At 48.7% G+C, this 22411-nt stretch overlaps 2 protein-coding genes across 7 annotated transcripts in view; one reads left to right on the top strand and one right to left on the bottom strand.

Moving 5' to 3' along the window:
- GORASP1 (golgi reassembly stacking protein 1) lies at positions 4–11267 on the top strand. 4 transcript variants are annotated; one of them, XM_021071680.1, is made up of 10 exons: positions 48–183; positions 2084–2286; positions 4027–4107; positions 4674–4877; positions 6576–6662; positions 6807–6937; positions 7160–7367; positions 8112–8262; positions 8693–8860; positions 9119–11214. In XM_021071680.1, exons 2-10 carry the CDS (start codon positions 2257–2259, stop codon positions 9370–9372), a joined length of 1314 nt encoding a protein of 437 aa, XP_020927339.1. In that variant the 5' UTR covers positions 48–183; positions 2084–2256; the 3' UTR covers positions 9373–11214. The 4 variants fall into 4 exon arrangements, with proteins under 4 accessions (XP_003132169.2, XP_020927339.1, XP_013836932.2 ...); XM_003132121.4 differs by lacking the exon at positions 2084–2286 and having other exon boundaries at positions 4–183; positions 9119–11267; XM_013981478.2 differs by lacking the exons at positions 48–183; positions 2084–2286 and adding an exon at positions 2287–2305.
- Positions 11200–22411, bottom strand: part of WDR48 (WD repeat domain 48) — a 50747-nt gene continuing 39535 nt past the window's right edge. For 2 of the 3 annotated variants that reach the window (XM_003132119.4, XM_013981475.2), the window contains 5 exons: positions 19969–20074; positions 18946–19033; positions 16258–16334; positions 13758–13950; positions 11200–13229 (listed from right to left, as the gene is read on the bottom strand). In XM_003132119.4, coding sequence (XP_003132167.2) covers positions 13008–13229; positions 13758–13950; positions 16258–16334; positions 18946–19033; positions 19969–20074 — 686 coding nt within the window. In that variant the 3' untranslated portion in view covers positions 11200–13007. Of the gene's footprint in view, positions 13230–13757; positions 13951–16257; positions 16335–16355; positions 17160–18945; positions 19034–19968; positions 20075–22411 lie in introns of those variants that run through there. The other variant, XM_013981476.2, reaches the window with a different exon arrangement.

Genomic DNA, 22411 nt, shown 5'->3' with positions numbered 1-22411 from the left:
CCACGTGACAGGCGCTGCTAATCGAGCGCGGAGAGGGCGACTCCGCGCAAGTGACGCCTAAGTCGGCCTCCAGGGTGGGCTCCGCGATTCTGGACACCCGCGCGGGAGCCAACTGTGACCATGGGCCTGGGCGCCAGCGCCGAGCAGCCCGTGGGCGGCACTGAGGGCTTCCACCTGCACGGGGTGAGTCGCCCCCGCGGCGCTGGTGAACTTGGAGCAGCGCCTACAGCTACCCCCCGGACGCCCGATCGCCGGCCCGGGGGCTGCAGTGACCGGGTCCCGGCTCTATTGTGGCTGCCCGGGGGAGGATGGTGTCCCTTTCCGGTGGGAGCCGCCGGCGAGAAGCGACCCCGCGGCCTTCCTGGGCCCCAGCCGGTCTGCGGCCGCGGTCCGCTCGGCGCCAGCCCCGAGTGCCAACTCTGCAGGAAGCGGGAGCGTTTCCTGGTCGGGTCAGGCCGCCCCGAAATGGCATTTCTGGCGGGTGAAAAGTGAGTGCACCAGGTCCGTACGGGACGCATTTGTGCACTTGGGTCACATTTATGATCGCCTGCTGTGCACCTCACTCTGTGCTAGGCCTGGACAGAGAGCCAGCAACGCTGAGGCCCCGGCGATCCCCGTCCTTGGAACCAGGGGATCTGGGTAACCTAGTGGACGCCAACTTCCAGGGAGCACGCCAGCGCGCATCTCGTCTGTGGTGGGATCGAAGGGCTTACGGGGGGTTGAGGACCAGTGAGAATCAGCCAGGAAAAGTGGGAGCGGGAGAGCCAAGAGAATGTGGCAGAGGGCTTGGGGAGAGTTTGCAGCAGGGGTAGGGTTCCCAGGTGGAACTTTGCAAAGAAGCGGGGTAAGGCCACGGCTGAGAATGTGCCCTCGGTGTGGCCCCAAAGGGGCCAGGATGAGCAGTCCTGGGGAAAGTAGAGATGGGTTGGGTTTTTAGAGTCTGAAGGTGAGGAGGGGGGCCCGAAGCCAGATGGAGATTTGGGGTGTTTTGTACAGCGGAGAAGGAGGGGTTGTAACAGAGTTGACAAGGGCAGGAGGGTCTCTGCCTTCACCCTTGTGTGCTGTTGATGACTGCAGAGATGGGGGTAAGCAAGCCAGCTTGTCAGTTTGGTAGTGGCTGTTGAGTGGTCTCTTTATTGTTATGGGAGATTCTGTTAACAACTATGAGGTTAGGGGGCGGGGGTTAAAGGAGGGGTTTCCTAAAAGGAAAGCCAGGACAGGCACCTGCCTGGAAAGGTCTATAGTGAAATGCCGGCAGCCAGAAGAGTCTTCCAACAGGTTTGATGGAAGGCAAATTGAGAATATTGACAAGGAAAGGGGACAATGGTAAGAGCGAGGACAGGAAGGGCCTACTGGAAAGGGACAGAGTAGAGAGTGAGGAATTGGAGATCTTCCTTCACAAAAGTTTTTTTGTTTCATACGTGTAACTTTATTTAAAATTGTTTCAATTGAGGTATAGTTGATATACAATATTATATGTGTGCGCAATATAGTGGTTCACAATTTTTAAAAGTTATACTTCATTTATAGTTATTATAAAATATTGGTTATATTCCCTGTGCTGTATAATATATCCTTATAGCCAAAACAGTGATTTTTGAGCACGTGCTCTGTGGCAGGTAGAATTCTAGGCACCAAAGATAAAGCAATGAACAAAACAGACTTCGTCCCTATTCTCATGGAGCTTACATTTGGATGCTGGCAGGGAGAGGAGGGACACAGACAAGAAATAGAAATATATGGTAGGTGGTGATCCTTGCTAGGGAGAAAAAGAAATAGGATAAGCAGATGCAGAATGAAGAGTGGATGCCGTTTTAGATGGGTCAAGAAAGGCCTCTGATCAAGTAACATTTGAACAGACACCTCGCAAGGAAGTGAAGTGTGGACAATACCGATATTTGGGGGGAGAGCATTGTGGGCATAGGGGGGCCCTGAGGTGGGATTGTGTTTGTGCTTGAGGAGAAGCAAGGAGTTGGGGCTGGTGTGCTTGGATGGTGTGGCCTGTGTAAGGAAAGTGGTAATGGAGAGGCCAGGTTGTGTGGGGCCTTGCATGTTGTATTGAGGGTTTCGGATTTTGTTCTAGATGTGGTGCCATCAGGAGGTTTTAAATGGAGGTGTGACATTAACTATTTAACGTTTTGAAAACCGAAGAGCAAGTGTGCTGCCTTCTCTGCATTTGGGGGTTCCCACTGTGTGCCAGGCACAGCGAAGTCGCTGCCTTCAGCAAGCTCACAGCAGTGGAGGATTCACCAGGAAATGTTGCAGGGCAGCGGGCAGGAGCGGGCTGTGAGTCGGATTTCCTGAGGTCAGACTGTTGTTGAATAACAGAGCTTTTCCTCCCCTGTCAGTTGGGGTTGGTGAGAGGGTTAAATGGGGGAAGCCAGTGGTGCAGTGCCCTGGTGCCCAGCCAACCCTCAGGAGGTGGAAGCTGCCATCATTGTTAACCGCATTAGGTGCCCTGATGGGAGATGTGGGGGTGGGGGGAGCATTATGAAAGCCGCACGCATCATGGGACTACGGGGTCAGGTATGACAGGAGCCCCCAGGGAGAGCCAGACAGAGGGCGGCACTAGTTTCGGGACTGTGGGTGCAGTGGGCAGCGGTGTGCATGGTTTATGCTGTGGAGCCATGGTGAGCCATATCAAGGCCCAGAGCAAGGGCAATGGAACACAGCCAGACCAAGGACAAGGCCACAGGAGCGGGGAGGTGGGGGTGCTGGGTGGGCTGGGAGAGGGCTGGGCCTGTGCCCTGGGGCCTGAGTCTCTGAGCCTCAACATTGAGAGTAGAAGGCAACTGGTCTCTGAGCAGGGTTTTTAATTGATGGAGGTGGAGTGGCCCAGCACAGGGAGGAGCCGCTCCCTGCCACCTCTCCCTCATTAACTGTCCTCTGATTCCCTAGATACCTGGTCCCAGCTTTCCCCTGAAGGGCTGGAGACAAGCTCCAAGCAGCTGCCCTCTGGGCCAGGCCAACTAGGGCTGGGATTGGTATCTGGCCTCACCCTCAGTGAGCAGCTTCTGGAGGTGGAAGGAGGGGGTCTCTTGGTGCCATGGCCAGGAGGGAGTCCTGATTCCAAGGGCAAATTGGCTTTGATCCAAAGCCTCAGTGGTGAGCTCTCCTTCAAGGAGACTCTGAGGACTGAAGGGGCTGATGGGTGGCAGAAGCCACAGGGCCCTCCCTTCAAGGAGGCACCCAGAACCTGAGGCCAGATGAGCCCTGTGCCTTGTGTGCTGGGGCTTGTGAGGGCATCGAGCTCTAACAGCCAAAGGCCTGAGGGTGTGGGGCCCACCTTCTGTCCAGACCTGGGATAAAGGCTGCATTGTTTGAGCAGCCCTGTGAATGGGGCCTTTGAGATGGATCGCCACCATGGCTGCAAGCCTGGTTTATTGTGCTTTTGGAGACATTAGATGGTGAAGGGGTGACATGTTGCTGCCCATCAGACTCCCTAGCTTAGACTCATTCTGGGTCCTGGGGTCCGCTCTCCTCAGCCACCCCTCCTCAACAGCTCTCATCTTCTGTGGGACTGAGCTTGGATCTGTCACCACAGGGTCTGGGGCCTTCCCCACTCCATCTTTCTAGGCATAGCCCTGGCTCCATCCATCCTGGGACATCTAAACTGCAGTGCACATCTAAACCTTTCTGGTAAACCCTTCTGGCTTTCCAGCCTTCCAGCCCAGTGCTTAGGGGTAGCACCCCATGGGTTTGCACCACCCTGTTCTCATGTGGCCTATTGGTAGTTCCCAGAGATACTTGTGAGGTATCTCTGCAAGTGTGGTCTCTGGATCATGATCAGGAAAGAGTCATTTTCTAAAAGAGGAAAATGTGTGCCCTGGAAGATAGCAAGAGAGGATGGAGTGAATCTTGGCCATGCCTGTGTGTGGCCTGCCTGGAACAGTTCATATGGCCACACACGTCCGTATGTGTCTTCGCTGGGACATGGGGAGTGGTGATGGTGTCTAGAACTGAGGGCGGGGGGGTTTCTGGGAAAGGCCAGAGTCAGCACAGTGACCGTGGCTTCTGCTGGCACAGGTACAGGAGAACTCCCCAGCCCAGCGGGCAGGCCTGGAGCCCTACTTTGACTTCATCATCACCATTGGGCACTCGCGGCTGGTGAGGCCCCCCTACTTTGCTTGTATGTGTGTGGGTGTGTGTCCTGCTGTCTCACAGGGGCCCCCAGCCCTGCTTCTTTCTCCCTTTTCTGCTGGAGGGAGGCTGAGCTCCATCTCCCCTTCTTCCAGGGCAGCACTGGGCCTGGATGGGGGCCCTGCCTGGAGGTGAGCCCTCAAGGGTGGGCTGGAGGCAGGTGGCCTTCTGGTGCTGGCTGCAAGGCCTAAGGGGCCTGCCCAGAGGGGCTTGAGAACTGAGGGCTCTTAGAAGGGGTGGCTCAGAGTGAGCAGTGCTGTAGTGCTCTGGCCACAGAGGGCTCTTTGCTTACTTTGTTGTATTTTCCAGTGGGTGGGGGCCGGAGGGAGGAAGGTTTAGCAGGGCTTGGGGATGCCGGGGTCATTGTGGCCCAGCCCTGACCTGTGGTCCTGAGCCGAGCCACTGCCCCGCCCAGCCCTGCGGGGGCAGCTGGCCACCAAAGCCCTCGCCCCATGTCAGATTCAGACTTGTCTGGGGGCCCCTGGCTGGGTGTGTGTGGTGGGTCCCAGGAATCAGCCCCGCTGCCCCCGCAGAACAAGGAGAATGACACGCTCAAGGCCCTGCTGAAGGCCAATGTGGAGAAGCCGGTGAAGCTGGAAGTGTTCAACATGAAGACCATGAAGGTGCGAGAGGTGGAAGTGGTGCCCAGCAACATGTGGGGCGGCCAGGGCCTGCTGGGAGCCAGTGTGCGCTTTTGCAGCTTCCGCAGGGCCAGCGAGCATGTGTGGCATGTACTGGTGAGTGGGGGCGGGGCATGCGGGAACTGGGTGGGGGGGTACAGGGGGTGGGGGGGACCCTTGGGAGAAGCCAGCAGCCAATGGGTCTATTAGAGAGTTCCGAGGGCAGGGTGTGGGCTCCCCCACTCCAGTGTCCTGGAGAGGGCAACTCCTTGTCACCCGAACAGTGCCCTGTGACTTGGACAGTTTCCCTCTAGACCTTGGTTTCTTCTTTGGAGAGGTGGGGGTGCCATCTACTGGAAGGGTGGTTGTACTGCCAGGATGCTGCTGCTTAAGTCTTTATCGTAGTGTCTTATCTGGTATACTCTGTATCAGTAGTGTGTGTTTTTGGCAGGACCCCTGAGAGCACCTTTGGGTGCTGGGCTGATGCCTGGATCTGAACTTTAATGAGTCACCATGACTGGGTTGTCACAGATGTTTGTGTCTGTTCGCAAACACACATGTACACGGGACATGCACCTTTATTCATGGTGCCCAAGTTCTCAAAGGCTCAGTTCTATAGCTTGGTAGATGGAGGGCGCCTTGAGCTGGAAATTGGCTGATCTGATTTCTAGCCCCCTCTATGGCTCACTGGCTTCCTGGGGGAGTCTTCTCAGCCTTTTCAGCCTGCCTCAATTTGTCCATGAGTGCAATGGGGGTAGTGATGCAAATCCTCTGTGTCTCCCTGGGAGACTGGGAGATTGATGGAGCTTTCCAAAGAAAGGCAATCCTTGTACCCGCTTCTCACCATTTTCATCTCCGACACCCCGTCCCCTTGCAAGGATCTTCAGCTGTATGCCTGCAGCAGTAACAGCAATGTAGTTGGCACTTGCTATGGGCCCAGGTGTGGTTTTTCATCCTCTACAAATTTTTAAATTGAGGAGTAGTTGATTTACAATATTATGTTAGTTTCAGGTATACAGCAAAGTGTTTTATATATATATATATATATAATATTTATTTTATTTTTTTGTCTTTTTGCCATTTCTAGGGCCGCTTCTGTGGCATATGGAGGTTCCCAGGCTAGGGGTTAAATCAGAGCTGTAGCCGCTAGCCTACGCCAGGGCCACAGCAACTTGGGATCCGAGCCGCGTCTGCAACCTACACCACAGCTCACGGCAACGCCGGATCCTTAACCCACTGAGCAAGGCCAGGGATCAAACCCGCAACCACATGGTTCCTAGTCGGATTCGTTAACCACTGAGCCACAATGGAACTCCTGATATTTTATAATATATATATTTATATTTCAGATTCTTTTCCACTGTAAGTTATCACAAGATATTGAATGTAGTTCCCTGTGCTAGACAGTAAATCCTTGTCATTTATTAAGTTTATCTGTAGTGGTGTGTACATATATAATTTTTTAAATCTTCTCAGCAACGCTATGAGTAAATATTATGTACCCACTTTTAATTGTGGGAAAACTGAAGCCAAGGGGTTAAGTGTCCACAGCACCCAGGTTAACAGCTTGTTGAGGGTGGGGTTGGAACCAGGTCAGATGTGGGAGCTCAGTGCCCTGAGCCCTGCTCGGTGCTGTCCTCTGCTGGGCACCCTGTGGACCCAGGGGAATCAAGGGCTGGGTTGAGAGAGTTCTGGCTTGTGGTGCTGGCCTGGGGACAGACAGATGTCCTACTTACCAACTGGAGAGGCAATTCCTCCCCCCCCCCGCCCCAGTAGTAAGGCTGATAATTGGATGGTCCATGATTCTTTCCTCAGGATGTGGAACCCTCTTCGCCTGCCTCCCTTGCTGGCCTGTGCCCCTACACGGACTACGTGGTTGGCTCAGACCAGATCCTCCAGGAGGTGAGGAACCCTTGGTCTGCCCCACCTCCCCGGCCCATGGAGGGGTATGGAGAGATGGGTGCTGCCCATGAGAAGCGTCTTGTTCGGTGAGGCTTCCCGCCCGGACGCCGGGAGCAGGACTCAGGCGCTGTGTGTCTGTCATAGTCGGAGGACTTCTTCTCACTCATCGAGTCCCACGAGGGGAAGCCCTTGAAGCTGATGGTTTATAATTCGGAGTCCGACTCCTGCCGGGAGGTGACTGTCACTCCCAATGCAGCCTGGGGTGGAGAGGGCAGGTACTTCCTGGGGTTGGAGGGCTACAGGGTGGGGCCGTGGGGGGGCCTGGCCAGCGGGCATGGACTTGGAGTCCCACAGTGGGGATGGAGGGTTGGGCCCTGGGCCCAGGGGTCCTGAGGCTGACTATTGGTCTGGGAGTCCACCTCACTGCTGATAGGTGGGGGTGGCAGGGATACAAAGGGCTGTGGGACAGTCCCTGGAATGTTTTTGGCTTTTCGCAGTCTGGGCTGTGGTATTGGCTATGGGTATCTGCACCGAATCCCAACCCAACCCCCAAGTCACCACAAGAAGCCACTTGGTGTCCCGCCACCTAGCACCCCACCACCTGGTACCCCACCACCTGGTACCCTGCTGCCTGGACCCAACCCCCAGGACTCTCCTGCCCCTCCTGGCCTGGAGACAGGCTCAAGGCAGGGTGACTATGTGGAGGTATGTGGGGAGCACCTGCCAGCTGGGGGGAGGGGCAACTTCATGTGGGCAGAGGGTCCTGCAGCTGGAGACAGAGGAGACTGTGAGCTGTCCTCACTGGGCCCTGTTGGTGGAACCCTTGGAGACCCACCTGCTTAAGGGACCCAGTGAAACCTACTTTGGTTCTTCTGCTGCTTGGGTCTGGAGGCGAGGGTAGTGATGAGGCACTGGCTGTCATTTTCACTTCAGAAGTAGGGAACTGAGGCACAGGGGTGGGCGGAGCCTCATTTTGTGCCTCTGTGAAGCTGTGGTCAAGTTGGGCCAGGGGCTGGGTGTCTGAGGACTGAGAATCTGGTCAGGTCTGCAGGGAACCTACCTTCAAGGCTGTTGAGCAGGTCTTCTGAGTGCCTTGGGGCTAGTGCCTAGGGTCTGCGCAACATGGGGGCACTTGGGGACTGCTTTCCAGGCAAGGACTTTTCCTGTGGGTCACAGATAGGGCCCTGCCAAGTGGGCCCCTGGGGCTGCTTGGCAAAGCAGGGAAGGCACCCGTAGCCATGACCACACCACATGGGAGGCCGGCTGGTCTCCTCTTGCCTAACTTCACATCCGCTATAGAGGAAGCAGCAGATCCCCAAAGCTGTTTGCTCCTTCCAGCTGAGCGGTGCTCTTGGGCATGGGCTGGGGGTTAGGGTGGACTACACTGTCCCAACTCTTCCCACCCCCCACCCCCCCAACCCATTCTTCTTTTGCCCTGGCCACCTCCAGGCCCTGTTGCAGGCACCTGGCTCCTTCCCAGAGGAACAGCTTCCTGGGCCTGAGAGTCCTGACCACAGCACTTCAGGCCTTGGCGACTTTCCCTGTTCCATGGAGATTCCTCTCCAGCCTCCGCCCCCACTGCAGCGAGTCATGGACCCAGGTATTGAGCAGGCCAAGAGGAGCTAAAGGCCTACAAGCCCTGTGCTGGTGTGGGCCCTGGGCAGACTGGCTGAGCCTTCCTAGCTCATATCCACCAAGATGGTTCAGATGATCTGATCAGCGTACTGATGGAGAGATTGCTGTCCAGACAAGAAAGGTAGCCTGTCCAAGGTCACACAGCACACTGGGCACAGAGCAGCGTCTGTGCCCTTGCCACTGGACTATTACCATGATACCTAACCCCAGACCCCTTTCTTTCCTCAGAAACTGGCAATAGGGTACCTCTGGGGTTGTCTGGGGACATCACTATGGACTCAGATTAGTCTCTGGCTGGGCCAGATGCCCCAGGAACAGAGCAGAGTAAGCCCAGGGAGTTGGCCTTCCAGCTGTTGGGGGTCTGTGCTGGCAAAGAACAGTACCCCTTCCCCTAGGCTTCCTGGACGTGTCTGGCATCTCCCTCTTGGACAGCAGCAATGCCAGTGTCTGGCCCAACCTGCCCTCCTCCACGGAGCTGACCTCCACGGAGCTGACCTCTACAGCGGTCTCAGCCTCAGGGCCAGAGGACATCTGCTCTAGTGGCAGTTCTCATGAGCGTGGTGGTGAGTGGCCAATGCCTTCAGAAAAGGCCCTCAGGTTGTGGGGAAGGTGACCTTTAGTTTCTCTGCTGGGTTAGAAGCTTGCCTGAGGGTGGAAAGCAGCCACTTCAAGGCGTTGGTACACTAGCTTTCCCATCTCCCACCACCTCGGGGGGATGGGATTTGGGTGGGAGTGGGGCGGGGGGGTCAGTGGGGTTACTGCCCCAGGCCACCCAGGCCCCAGTTCTGTGAACCTCCTCAGCCTCACCCTTTGTGTTTCAGGTGAGGCCACATGGTCTGGGTCAGAGTTTGAGGTCTCCTTCCCAGACAGCCCAGGCACCCAGGCCCAGCCGGACCACCTGCCTCAGCTGACACTTCCTGATAGCCTCACCTCAGCAGCCTCACCAGAAGACGGGCTGTCTGCCGAGCTGCTCGAAGCTCAGGCTGAGGAGGAGCCAGCAAGCACAGAGAGCCCAGATTTTGGGGCAGAGGCCGAGAGGGCAGCGAGCCAGGCCCAGCCCTCCACCCCCAAATAACACCCTGGGCTATGTCAAGGCCCTTTGATGGCATTTCACGAGGCCCAGGAATGGGGAAGCAGCTCAGGCCACACCCTGTGGCCCAGCTGCCTGTGTTATGCTTCCTAGGCTGCACCTCCAAGTGCTGTGCAGGGGAGGGTTTTGTGTCCACTCAGACCCTACTGGTCTCTAAGAGATGACCTCCCAGCACTCATTCTGCCTGATGGTCCTGGCTTTGAGGAATTGGGCTCTTGTTTGAGAATCTCAAACAGGTACTTCTGTGGTGGTAGGGGGCTGGGAGCAGCGCCCAGAATAAGTATGTTTTCCAGGAGCTGGGGTAGGAGAGAAAAGGATTCTTTGCTGCTTGGGTGGCGCATGGCACCTCAGTGGATAGAGTAAGAGGAGGCCATGGGCCTTGGGCAAGGGTATCATTTGGCCCTCAGATCTATTTCTTGCTCCTCCTCTGGTCACTATAGCTGCACAGGAGGTAGCAGGGTCCAAGCACCATTAGGTGTGAAGATGGGGTGACAGAGGAAGGGGTTGGTGTGGAGTGTTTGCCTCATTCCTCTGTGGGGCTTGCCTTGATTCTTCCTGCACAGCTCAGACAGCCCTATTTATAATGGAAGCCCCTCTAAGCCTTGGGGACTCCTACCACCCCAACTACTGTCTCACTCTGCTACACTACACAGTGGCTCAGGCTGACCACATATGCCAGTCATGGTTGGAGGAGAGGCAGTGAACTTGCCCACCTCTCCTGAGGGAGGAGGGTTGGGAATTCTAAGCCCTTCAGCAAAGACTCACCTACCCTTGGACCACGATGCTTCTTCTCTTCTACACCCCACAGAATTAGTGCCCCTAGTTGTGACTCCTGTCAGCATATAGACTTTTACAACCATCTCTTCTAAACACACGAGTCATCCAACCAGCCTCAGTGGTAAATAAAAGCTACAAATTTAAGTTCACCATCCTAAGCAAACTCTCAAAGCTGGTCCTCCTGACTGGATCTCTTTACACACAGTTCCCACCCCAAAGGGGAATGAGGGGCCTAGATAAGAGTAAGGGCCCTTCTTTCTCATAGTGTGGGAGGGGGCTGTGCTCCTCACCTCCAGGGCGTTGAGGGGCTAAGACTAGGTTGGGTCTTCTCTTCTGCCTGGTTCCTTCATGAAGAGGGCTCCCTCCAGGGAAGGCCCCTCATCACTTCAAGGCCTCTCTTCTTTGGCTAGAGTCCCCCACCTTCCCACAGCCCTTGCAGCCTCTGGCCTGGCTTTCCAGCCTAAGCCCAGTTGAAAATCCCACTTTCACCACTTGCTTTGGAATGTCTGCACTTATAGGGAACCGTTGCTCAGAGGACTGCTCGGAGTGGGGGAGGGGGGCCCACAGAGACCAAGTATATGGAGGGAGGGCCCCAAATTAGTAAACATTTCATGTTTCTAGCACCGTGACTGCTTTTAAAAAGCAAGCCTTTGTCAGGTCTACCAGAGCAGCTGATAAGCCTGCAGAACAGGGAGGCATTGTGTCCAAAGCCAATGCCAGAGCCTGGTTCCTAAATTGTCTGGGAGCCCAGTATCCGCCTACAGGAATCTAGGAAGTAGAACAGAATCACCATGGGCCTGTTCTGAGACCAGCTTCCCTTCACTATAGCCTGGCAGTCTGACCTGGAGTCACCCTCAACCAAGGGACCTGGTTTTCCCTTCCTCGTTGTTACACCCCCCCCCTAAACTGGGGAGGTTAAAATGGGTATCAATGCTAATTATTTCCAGGGTAAACACAAAACCAGAAGTTTCTTACTTTCTCTGTAGCCTGCTATGAAGGAAAATGACAAGTGAAAAAAATAAATGTGTACTACACTTTGAAATATTTTAACTAAAGCCTTTATTCTATACAACTGTGAAATACAGATTTTTACCCTTTTGGCATTGCAGACTGTCAAAATTTCTGGAAACTATTACTGGTTTGACTGGAACAACAAAAAAAACCACAACCATGCTGGGGGTCAGATCTATGACAGGAAGGGAGCGCAGTCACCCCTTGAGGCCTGGCACATAGGGCGGCACGGCTCAGTGAGACCCTCGTGCAAACACAACTGAGGGCTGGTAAATGAGTTTTTTTGTTTTTGTTTTTTTCCCGACATTAATTCACAACTATTGCTAAAAAATGTGCACCAAAAGCGCACTGTTGTATTCAACAGATAGAAAGGATTTTTTAAAAAAGAAGCCGGTTGCTCTCTGTGTAAGGGAGAAAGATTCATCGGAAAACGTGGCATGTCTTTGCTCACTTCTTCAAAGTGCTGGAAGCAATGACCAGTCCACTTTCCAAAGGAGGCTGACTAGCAGTGAGGGAACCCTGTCTGTACAGTTGTGCGGATCAGAATATCTCGGATAGTAAGTCTGGACCCAGGCCCCATCAGCTGCTTCCAGCTGAACCTGTGAAGATGTAGAAAAGAAAAAAACCTTCCCAACCCCTCCCCAGTCCCTGCTGTTGGGGGTACAGGCCACACACAAACTGGGGAGGCAACTAGACTGGAATAAATTGCCCTCTGAAGGCACTTGTGCTTCTGGCTTCATACAGGAGGCTTGTCTTAACAGAGTTTTATGGGGAGTGGGCTACTGTTCTATTCTGAATACAAATGACCTTGGGGAGAATCAAAGTATTTTTTTTCTGCCAAAAGTTGAAGTGTTTATCCCCAATAAGTTATATTCTGTACAAGATCCAAATGATTCTATGAAAGCTTTAGATTGTTAGAAAGAACAGTGAAAAGAAATCTGGATACAAGTACAACAACAACACAAACTGCATATAAAACTGGAAAAACAAACATATACTTTCAGAACATGAATATCAAATTAACTCACTATGATACCCTTTCGCTCTGACACCATAAATATTAGGTAGCATTTAAATGAAGTTAAAATCTCACCATGGTCTTAAGTTTTGATGGTGTCATGCTGCTAATCCGGAGCTAGAACCTGTGGTGTCACCTGGCTTTGCCCATAAATATAACAACACAGTGGAGGAAGGAGTAAGAGAGCTGGGCCTCCCTGTGGCCGCCGCCCAGTCCAGGCACCATTGGGGCAGCATTGCTGGGCACAGGCTGGGCATGTTCTAGGCTGGCAGTCCAAGTGCTATGATCCAGCACCTGGAATTTCAATAGATCTTCCTACAAGAACACATCTGAGATCAATATTAAAAACAAGCCCAACAATAATCATTTATTATGAAATGGGCTGGCCCTCGAATTGTGCAGTAGCAAATTCCTATTCAAAATAACTGTCTTAAATGGTGAAGACAACTTGTTTTTGTTTTTTGGTTTTTTTTTTAATGACAAACTTGGCAAAAGCCTTCATAGGTACTGCATGAATGGAATGTACTCTTAGAAAAGCTACAGAGTGTGTGGATTTGGAGTTGAAACACAGTTGACAGATGTGGCCCTACCAATGTGTCTCTAACAAGTGCTAACAGATCAAGATAAGGTCCTTTGAAACAAAAGGAGGAAGCAAAGTCTGCACTGGCCTGTCGTCAGTCCTCTGTACATCTCACAAGACATAGCTTGGGGCTCTTCTGCTCTGCACGCAGCTTTCCTGGGGATAGCTTAACCTACACATGGAGACTGGTTTCTATATTACATCTCGATTAGTCACTTCGATTGAAAGAGAATCTCAGTCCATACCAAATCGGCCGTTAGAAGTCGTGTTCCCGTTGGGGCTCAGTAGGCTTCCTAGGACTACTCTTGGGGCCATTAGAGGAAGGTCAGTAAATGAATACCCAGAAGCATTCGCCCCCTCTTCACGTGGACTTTGACGATAATGGAGGGTGAGATCACCACCACTCTTCCATATGAAGTGTTTCACTGTTCGAAGGTCCATATTTGGATCCAACACCTGAATAGCAAAAAATAAGTACTAAAAAAGGTGTCTGAGGCTTTTATTACTAACTCTGGGACTTCCCTTGCCACACACAAGATGTGCACCTCTATGGCTAGGCCAGACACACCATGTTCAGCCACTCCTCTGAAGAAATGCCTTGAGTGCATCTTCACTGATAACATCCCCATTGATGTGCCACCTACCTCCACTTCAGATCTTAAACTAAACACGGCAGAGGCTGCTCTGCAAATCGAGATGAGCATGTCTTTGCCAAGAAAAAAATGCCACCAGCACATCCAATTTGTCTGTGTGCATTTAAATCTCCATGTCTTTTCCCTGAAAACTGCTCCAAGGGTAAGTGAAGCTAAACAGCCTTCCAGGACAGACCTCACAAATAGATGGGAGAGACCCAGCATTCTTTACAGTCTCTCGAAAAGCAGAAGCCCCTAAGGCAACAGACGTGGAAACTATAATCCCACCACATTATGAAATTCTGAGCCCCAGGGCTGGAAAAAATTCGGTAGTGTCCTCAAGTCCACCTACCTGGTCCTGGCACAAAAGTTCAATTTTCTCCTCTGCCAACACAGCGATATCCTCTTCTTTTTCCTGTTCTCCTGGTTTTTCATTATTAGAAGAGCTAGTGGTTTGAGACTCGTTATCCAAGTTGATGATCTTCTCATAGACATGTTCCATTACTTTCCGAACTTGAAGCATATCACTAGCAGAGAGTCTATCTCTGTAAAAAGCAAGGACAGACTGGGACATCAGAAAATCACTGGATATTATTTCTTCCATATTCTTTGGTGTTAGCGTTTGATAAAGAGAAAACATACCACAGAAACATAAACTAATAAATGCTCTTAGTCACTGCCTTAATCCATTTTTAGAATTGCCAACAGATTTTCTGTAGTGTCCTCCTAAGACACAGATTACATACAACTAAGTGAGATTAAATACATGTTCTTGGAGTTCCCGTCATGGCGCAGTGGTTAACGCATCTGACTAGGAACCATGAGGTTGCGGGTTTGGTCCCTGGCCTTGCTCAGTGGGTTAAGGATCCGGCGTTGCCATGAGCTGTGGTGTAGGTCACAAATGCAGCCTGATTCTGGTGTTGCTGTGGCTGCGGCACAGGCCGGTAGCTATAGCTCCGATTCGACCCCTACCCTGGGAACCTCCATGTGCTGAGGGTGCGGCCCTAAAAAGCAACGAAGAAAAAAAATTAAAAAAGACCTTCCCAGAGCACGAGCAAATCCAATGCTACCGGAAGGGAAGGCAGCACCTGTTGCTTACCAAGCTCCAATGATGCACGTGCTCATGTCTCCCTGGGCTTCCTTCCACAGCCAAGACCTCGAGTCGAAACTGATCTCTAGACCCACAAACCACCAGCTGGCTGGGCAGCTCAGCTGGATGTCCCAAAGGCACCTCAAACTCTACATGTCCAAAACTAGATTCAGCAACTTTTTACCCCCAAACCTACTTCTGTATCTCTGACATCAGTTAATAATAATCAAACCAAGTATAGCTCAGGTTCATAGTCTGAAAACCATCCTGAACTTTAGTCATTAAATCCAGTTGAAGTGGGAGTTCCTGTTGTGGCATAGCGGAAATGAATCCAACTAGGAACCACAAGGCTGCAGGTTCGATCCCTGGCCTTGCTCAGAGGGTTAAGAATCTGGCGTTGCCATGAGCTGTGGTGTTAGGTCACAGACACAGCTCAGATCTGGTGTATCCCAGCAGCTGTAGCTCCGATTAGACCCCTGGCCTGGAAACGTCCATATGCTGTGGGTGTGGCCCTTCAAAGATAGATAGATAAATCAATCAATCAATCAATCTAGTTGAAGTGATATCTAGAACATGCTTTAAAATAATCCTGTGTGGAGTTCCCTTGTGGCACAGTGGGTTAAGGATCAGGCATTGTCACTTCAGTGGCTTGGACCACTGCTGTGGTGTGCATCTGATCCCTAGCCTAGGAACTTCCACAAGCCATAGGCATGGAGAAAAAAAACCTGGTGTATATGTGAGTAGATAGGTGAATTTGGTGGTTCGGAGGGTAGGTAGAGGTACAGATGAAACAAAATGTTTAGCTGTATGTTGATAATTACTTAAGCTGTTTGATGGGATAACAGAATTTCATTCTCCTATTCCCCCTTTTGCATATGTTTGCAAGTATCCCTAACAAAAGGTTTTAAAATCTTGCTGATTTTACTTGCTGGGATGCACATCAGGGAAACCTTCAATGTCCTTTCTGACCTCCCTCCTAGCAACTCCGGCCACCACTCCATCCTAAACGGTAGCTACACTGGTTCCTGTCAATTTGAATATCTCATGCAGGCTCCTAATTCTACATCCCTAATCAAACTATTTTCTGGAATATTTCTCTTTTGAAGTTCTACCCATCCTTACATGTCTAGCTCAAATTCTACATCCTTCAAGAAACCTTTCTGGCCAGTTCTAGGCAAAAATTCATTTCTTTTCCCACGCTCACTGTTCCTTAAGTATCCATAAAAGCAGTTATTATACACAGATTGTGTCCTAAATTATGAATTATGGCAACAGATAAAATCCATGTCTTATCGGAGTTCCTGTTGTGGCCCAGCAGAAATGAACGCAACTAGTATCTATGAGGATGCAGGTTGGATCCCTGGCCCCTGCTCAGTGGGTTAAGAATTTGGTGTTGCCTCAAGCTGTGGTATAGGTCCCAGATATGGCTCGGATCTGGGGTTGCTGTGGCTGTGGTGTAGGCTGGCATCTGTAGCCCCAATTCAACCCCCAGCCTAGGAACTTCCATTTGCCACAACTGTGTCCCTAAAAAATAAAAATTAAAGAATAAAAAAAAAAATCCATGTCTTATTTATTTTGAAGACTTGCAACTGGCTACAATAGGTACTTGAAATGTGGTTAAATTATATAACCTTGCAATATTATGAAATTAGCCTTAGATCTATTACTTGCCTCCTTTGCTATAAAAGCAATTATAATGGATAAAAAAAACTCTCTGGAAATTAATTAGATCAAGGTATCACTCAACATTTCATTTACTTACTTTTTTAAGGTTTTTGCTCCTGAAGATGCATGAGGTTGGAGGTAGAAAGGAATTTTGTTGAATTTGGGCATATTTTTCTGAAACATTAAAAGTGAAAAAAGGTAAAACAGTTTCTATTAGCTGACAAACTAAAATGATATCAAGAGGAAAACATGACTTATAAGTTAATAGTTATTTTGTCATTAAAAGTGACTTTCTATGAAACTTATAGTGAGGTATGAAATCATCTATGTCAGCCTTGAGAAAAGGTATCAGAAAAGTATAATGTTTCATTTTTGTAATGAAGAAATATGTAAAGATAAATTATATGCAATGTCAGTGGCAACATGAAATTATGGCCTGGCTCTTCTCAAATAACAATTCAAGGTATTAAAGGGAAAAAAATTTTATTTTAATTCTTTCAGCCATACAAACCAAAAATCTCAATTCTACATTAAAATGCCCAAACAAAAAAATTCAATGTCTTGAGAGGAACCCACAACATTCACCTTTGAGCAAAACCATACACTCTACGCTGGTGAGGCCCACAATCCAACTCAAAAGGTCGATCAAGTCTTCCCACTTCTTTTTCCCCTTTGACATCAGGTTGAGGTCTTAGGTTTTAAATAAGAGTAGAAACTTCAGCCAACCACCTAGATGTCCACCATGAAGTAAACCACATACTTAGATGAAGGATAAAATTAACTGGTCATCTTTTCTCTGGGTATTAATCCCCTCCGAGCCTCCATGTCATATCCTGTCTGGATGTCTCCTCTGAGGAATAAGCCACAGGCCTAAAGTCAGCAATGCATCCAGGTGAGTTTCACTCAAAGGAAGTAGTGGTTTATGGGGAGCTCGGACTTAGAGAAGACCATAGAATATCCATCAGGTGTCAGACTGGTTTTAAGTTCTTGGAGGTATATCTGGGACAGAAAACAAATTTTCTGAGGGTTCTAGAGATTAAATCTTTTTTCATATGGCTTTAGAAGTATACAAAATAGGTCAACAGCACATAAGAGAGTCTAGAAACAGACCCATGTATATATAGAAATTTAGTATATGATAAAGATAACATTTCAAATTAGTAGAAAAAGGATAGATTATTCAATAAATTGTGTTGGCAGTGACACTGGCTATCTGTCTGGAGAGAGTTATCATCCTACATCACACCAAACAATAAATTCTAACAGATCTAGACATAAATCACTATCATAAACATACTAGACGAGAATACAGAACATATTTGCTACTTTGGAGAGGAAATAACCTAAACAAGACATGAAACTCACAGCTATAAAGGATCAATCTGGTCATATAAAAATTGAAACTTTTTGTCTGCCAAAGAACACCATGAACGAAGTAAAAATTCTATTGAGAGGCAAGGTAATAGTCAAAGGGTTAATATTCAAAACGAAGAACTCCTACAAATCAATAAGAAAGACAAATAACCCAATAGAAAACTGGTAAAGAATACAAACAGGCAATTCACAAAGAAGAAATGCAAGTGGCCAATATGAAAAGATGGTTAACCTCGTCACAAAAGAAAAAAAAAAACAAAAACACATTAAAACAAAGAGAAAATAGTGCCTATCTTTCAGCAAAGATTATAAGTATCCAGCGTTGGTGAGGGTGTGGGATACTGGGCACTCATACACTACTGGTGAGACTGTAAACTGGTACAGCCTTTGTGGAGGGCAATTTGCCAGTATCTATCGAAATTTAAAATGTGCATACCCTTTGATCCAGCAATTCCACTTCTAGGAATTTATCCTAAAAAGTACACAAAGATATATGTACAAGGATGTTCACTGAAGCATTGTTTGTAATAGAAAACATTGGATACCACCTAAAAGTCCATTAACAGGGACTGGTTAAATAAATCATGTTACATTAAACAATGCAACACTAGGCAGTCATTAAAAAGGAATGATCCATATACAGATGTGAAAAGATGTCCAAGATATATTTTTAAGTGGAAAAAAAAAAACCCAACCAAGTTACAGAACAGTATATATAATAGAGGATTTTGTGCAAAACAAAATGAACTATACACATACATATACACACACACAAATAATATATGCCTGTGTATGCACAGAAAAAAGTATTAAAGGCTATGCATTAAATATTAATAGCTACTACCTCTGGGGAGAAGAACAGAGAATGAATGGAAGAGGAGTGACTGGGAAAGGGATGGGGATTTCACCTTATTATTTTCTTTGATAAGCACATATTATTTATATAATTAAAAATAAAAAGATATATAAATAATTATCAATACCTCTTCTGCAACTTTGGAATTGCAGGGAAGCAGAAGAGGATTTCACTTGGCAGTCTAGTTTTTACTAAGACTATACAGTCTAAAGCAGTTCTTTTTTTTTTTTTGGTCTTTTTGCCTTTTTGAGGGCCACTCCCGCGGAATATGGAGGTTCCCAAGCTAGGGGTTGAATCAGTGAGCTATAGCCGCCGGCCTATGCCAGAGCCACAGCAACGTGGGATCCGAGCCTCATCTGCGACCTACACCACAGCTCACGGCAACGCCAGATCCTTAACCCACTGAGCAAGGTCAGGGATCGAACCCGCAACCTCATGGTTCCTAGTCGGATTCGTTAACCACTGAGCCATGACGGGAACTCCTAAAGCAGTTCTTAATTTTCTTCATTATTTGGAAAAAAATAAAAGGGCAAAGTGGGAATGGAGGACACTTACATCCACAGTGATGTCAATTACCCATTGTGGCACCGTCTCATTAAGAAGCATGGACTCAGTCTCACCACCAGAATCTCGGCAGAGCAGCCTAAACATAATCCATCAGGTAGTAAGTGACGCAACAAGCACAGATGACAAAGTCATCATCAATATATTTTAGAGGGTAGGACCCTTATATCCTCATTTAGGATGACCCCCTACTTGACGGCTGAGGACTTAAAGTACAGCCAGGCAGAATGACTCACTGTGCTAAGAGGGGGAGCAAGTCCTAAAACTTAGGCGCCCCCAGTGCCAAGACCAGGCATCCACTACAGCTGCCTCTGAGTTCCTGGGTGAGGACAGGAAACCTGGGTGTAGGCAAAGCACTCAAGAAAGGTTGCCTGTCAGTGCTACAGCACACAGCACAGGCCTCCACACAAAATGGGGGTCAGGATATTTTTCATAACCATACTCTCAAGAAACGACCATAAAAGAAGAGAAGTCTGCCCTCAAAGGCAAGACAAACATTTTTCTTACTTCTGGCCCTTACTAGTAAGCTTCCCCATGACTCTCCCTGGAACTTCCTGGCAATGTGGAGGTGAAGCCAGTCGAGCTTTGGCCTGCAGGGACTCATGAAGGACTGCTTCACCCTAAGGTTGGGCCACTGTTGGACACAACAGTTCCCAGGAGCAGACCAGTCCATCTTACCTGGCCCAGCTTGAGGGAAGTCATCTACTCTGACACTGTCCTGAGGGTGGGGACTTCTAGTGATGCCATCCCTGACCCTGGCAGTCACACCGGTTATATGAGAATAAGTAAGTGTTTCCTGCAGACACACTGAGAAGCTGCCTCAAGGCGAGGTATCAACCTCATCTTAACACCAGAGGCTCCGCTCTCAATTAGAATGGGGTCTGACAGCATCAGACACCTAACTATTTCATGGAGATGAAAGCCTCCAAAGCTCTGACAGCCTAGAAGTTAATGATAAATACAATCAATACTTCCTGGCAAAAAGGTTACATTCTCAGCCCTTCTTACCCATACCTGAACAGGGTGCGACCTCCCGCTTCACCAAATATCACAGGGGTGTGTGGAGGAACTTGGAAATAGCCATTCCCCTTCTGTACTCGGTTCTCCTGTTCCCCATTTACTAGGAAAAGATAAAATGGTGTTAGTATCCTGAGTTAGAGCTAAAAACACAGATTCTAAACATTTTGTTTCCACAGAGTCCAATCATTGTAAAATTTTTTAAGTCAGAGGTCCTGTAAGTCAGCCAAGCCAGAGTCAAAATAAAGTCCTGAAGTTAAAGTCCTGAAAATAAGAAATATGGCAACTTGTGATGTCCCTCATGAGAAATGACTACATTTCAGAGGAACTTAAGAGACTGTCTGAGATTTGAAACAAAAACATAACTGTGTACTTCAGCCATGGGAGGTTGGGACAACCTCTTTATAAATAATGATCTGCTCTTTTGTTTGGGGGGCAGGTAAACCACCAAGCACAGAAAAATTTCTTGTGCCAGAAAAAAAAATTTTTTTTGTTTAATGACAGCTATAACTAATGGCAGAGGTATTAGTGAAAAATAAAAACCTCAAATAAGTCATAATCTCATTTTTATTGTTCTTCGGAGATTTCATTTCATTCTGCTTTCTTTGTAATCTTGGAACCTAGTGCAGGTGACCCCTACTTAAGCGCTGGCTTGTTCATAAACACTTCCTTAACAAACCTGGAAGCAGCTTTGTCCTCTGTAACCTTACGGCACTCAGAACCTCTCTCACAGCATCAACTCTCTGATCTCATAATGCTGATGCAAGCAGCCCTTTGCCCAACCAGAATGCCAGTCCCTGAAGGACAGGGTCCACGCCAATTTATCTTTATTATCCTCACCTGCAACTCACTACTGGCCTCCGAACACTTGAGCTGCTCACCGAGTATAGTCTAAGCAACTCTTGAGTATGCACTGAGCATAGTGCAGATGTAGCAAGAGATTACCAGACAGGTGGAGCCTGCAGTGTCCTGAGCTCTGGTAGGGCCCTGCCCTGCTACTGTGCAGTATAGTATGCCCTGCCTTTACTATGGCAGTTTGAATTTAAGGATGATTTGGGATTTCCTGTAACTTCTTTACTCCCTCAACCAAAGCCTGGATCCAAGAGGTACTGACTGTACCGCTGTTTTTTGTTTTCTTTTTTGGCTACACTATAGTTGCGGCAATGCCAGATCCTTTAACCCACTGTGCCAGGCCTGGGGATCGAACCTGCAACCTGGAGCTGCAGAGACACCACCAATCCCATTGCACCACAGCAGAAACTCCTGTACCACAGTTTTTTGATTACTTAATCTTTATTGGCTACTTGGGCATCTGAGGGCACCCTGTCATGTCATAGATGGAGAAGACAAGCCAAGAATAGGAAATGACATGCCCATTGCTACACAGCTGATAAATGTTACAGCCCATATCAGAACCTAGCTTTCTCAACCCTCTGAGATCTTTCCACTGAGTTTCTCTGGCTCACAAGCCACTGTAAAATTCTGAAGGGGAGTGAAGTGGGTCACGTGACACCAAAGAAAAGCCATCAAGAGTGGGGTTAGTGCCCTCTCTGACAAATAAATCAGGACACTAGCTTTCAGAGAGGCATGTCATCCTTGCAAAAGAGATTTAAACTCCGAAAATCCTTATGGATGAATCACTCTCTGGCAGGACAGCCTCTGGCAGGAGGTCCTCTGTTACTGCTGATATAAGTAGGCAAGTTCAGAGACTTTTCGGAGTTAAGTCCTCAGTGGGGGGTGGGGAACTCAAGGACTCTTCAACTAGCTGTGAAATTTTAAGTGCTTTCTTTCCTTTTTTCTTTTTTTTACCTTTTCTTTAATCATGTTGAGCCAAAATCATACAATTGAAATTCTCCTCTGCTGCCCAGAGTAAGCTACTGCCACTGCCTATGGCACACAAAGCTTTTGAATGTCCTCCATGGCATGAACTCTTTTTTTTTTTTTTTTTTGGCTGTGCCTGTGGTATGTGAAAGTTTCTGGGCCAGGGATCAAACCTACACCACAGCAGCGACAATGCCAGATCCTTAACCTGTTGAGCTGCCCAGGGAACTCCCTCAATGGCATTAATTCTTTACACATATTCATTCACTTATCCTGACACTTCTCAGTTGGGATTTTATTTTTGGGCCAAGTTCAGGTACTTTGCCAGTCTAGGTAATATCTACATTTCAGGCCAACATGAAGTATGACTACAATTCTGAGACAGCTACTTAGTCAACATATCCACTGATACCCTGAGAAATATCTTTGGAATAAGCTGCTAAAGCTGCTTACCTTTAAGGACAGAAGTCATTTGAATACACAGGGTTTATTCTTTTTTTTGGCTTTCTTCTAAGGGTCACACCCATGGCATATGGAAGTTCCCAGGTAGGGGCTGAATCTGAGCTGTAGCTGCCAGCCTACACCACAGCCACAGCAACGCTGGATCCAAGCAGCGTCT

Source organism: Sus scrofa, chromosome 13 (genome assembly GCF_000003025.6).
Source record: "Sus scrofa isolate TJ Tabasco breed Duroc chromosome 13, Sscrofa11.1, whole genome shotgun sequence".
Taxonomy (NCBI): Eukaryota; Metazoa; Chordata; class Mammalia; order Artiodactyla; family Suidae; genus Sus; species Sus scrofa.
Note: the sequence above shows the minus strand (reverse complement) of the source record. Positions and strands in the feature narration are given on the sequence as shown.

Coding starts and splice junctions, on each gene's coding strand:
- GORASP1 (XM_003132121.4), top strand. CDS start 121: ATGGGCCTGGGCGCCAGCGCCGAGCAGCCCGTGGGCGGCACTGAGGGC. Junction 4,108..4,673: donor CCATTGGGCACTCGCGGCTG/GTGAGGCCCCCC, acceptor CTGCCCCCGCAG/AACAAGGAGAATGACACGCT. Junction 6,663..6,806: donor CAGACCAGATCCTCCAGGAG/GTGAGGAACCCT, acceptor TGTCTGTCATAG/TCGGAGGACTTCTTCTCACT.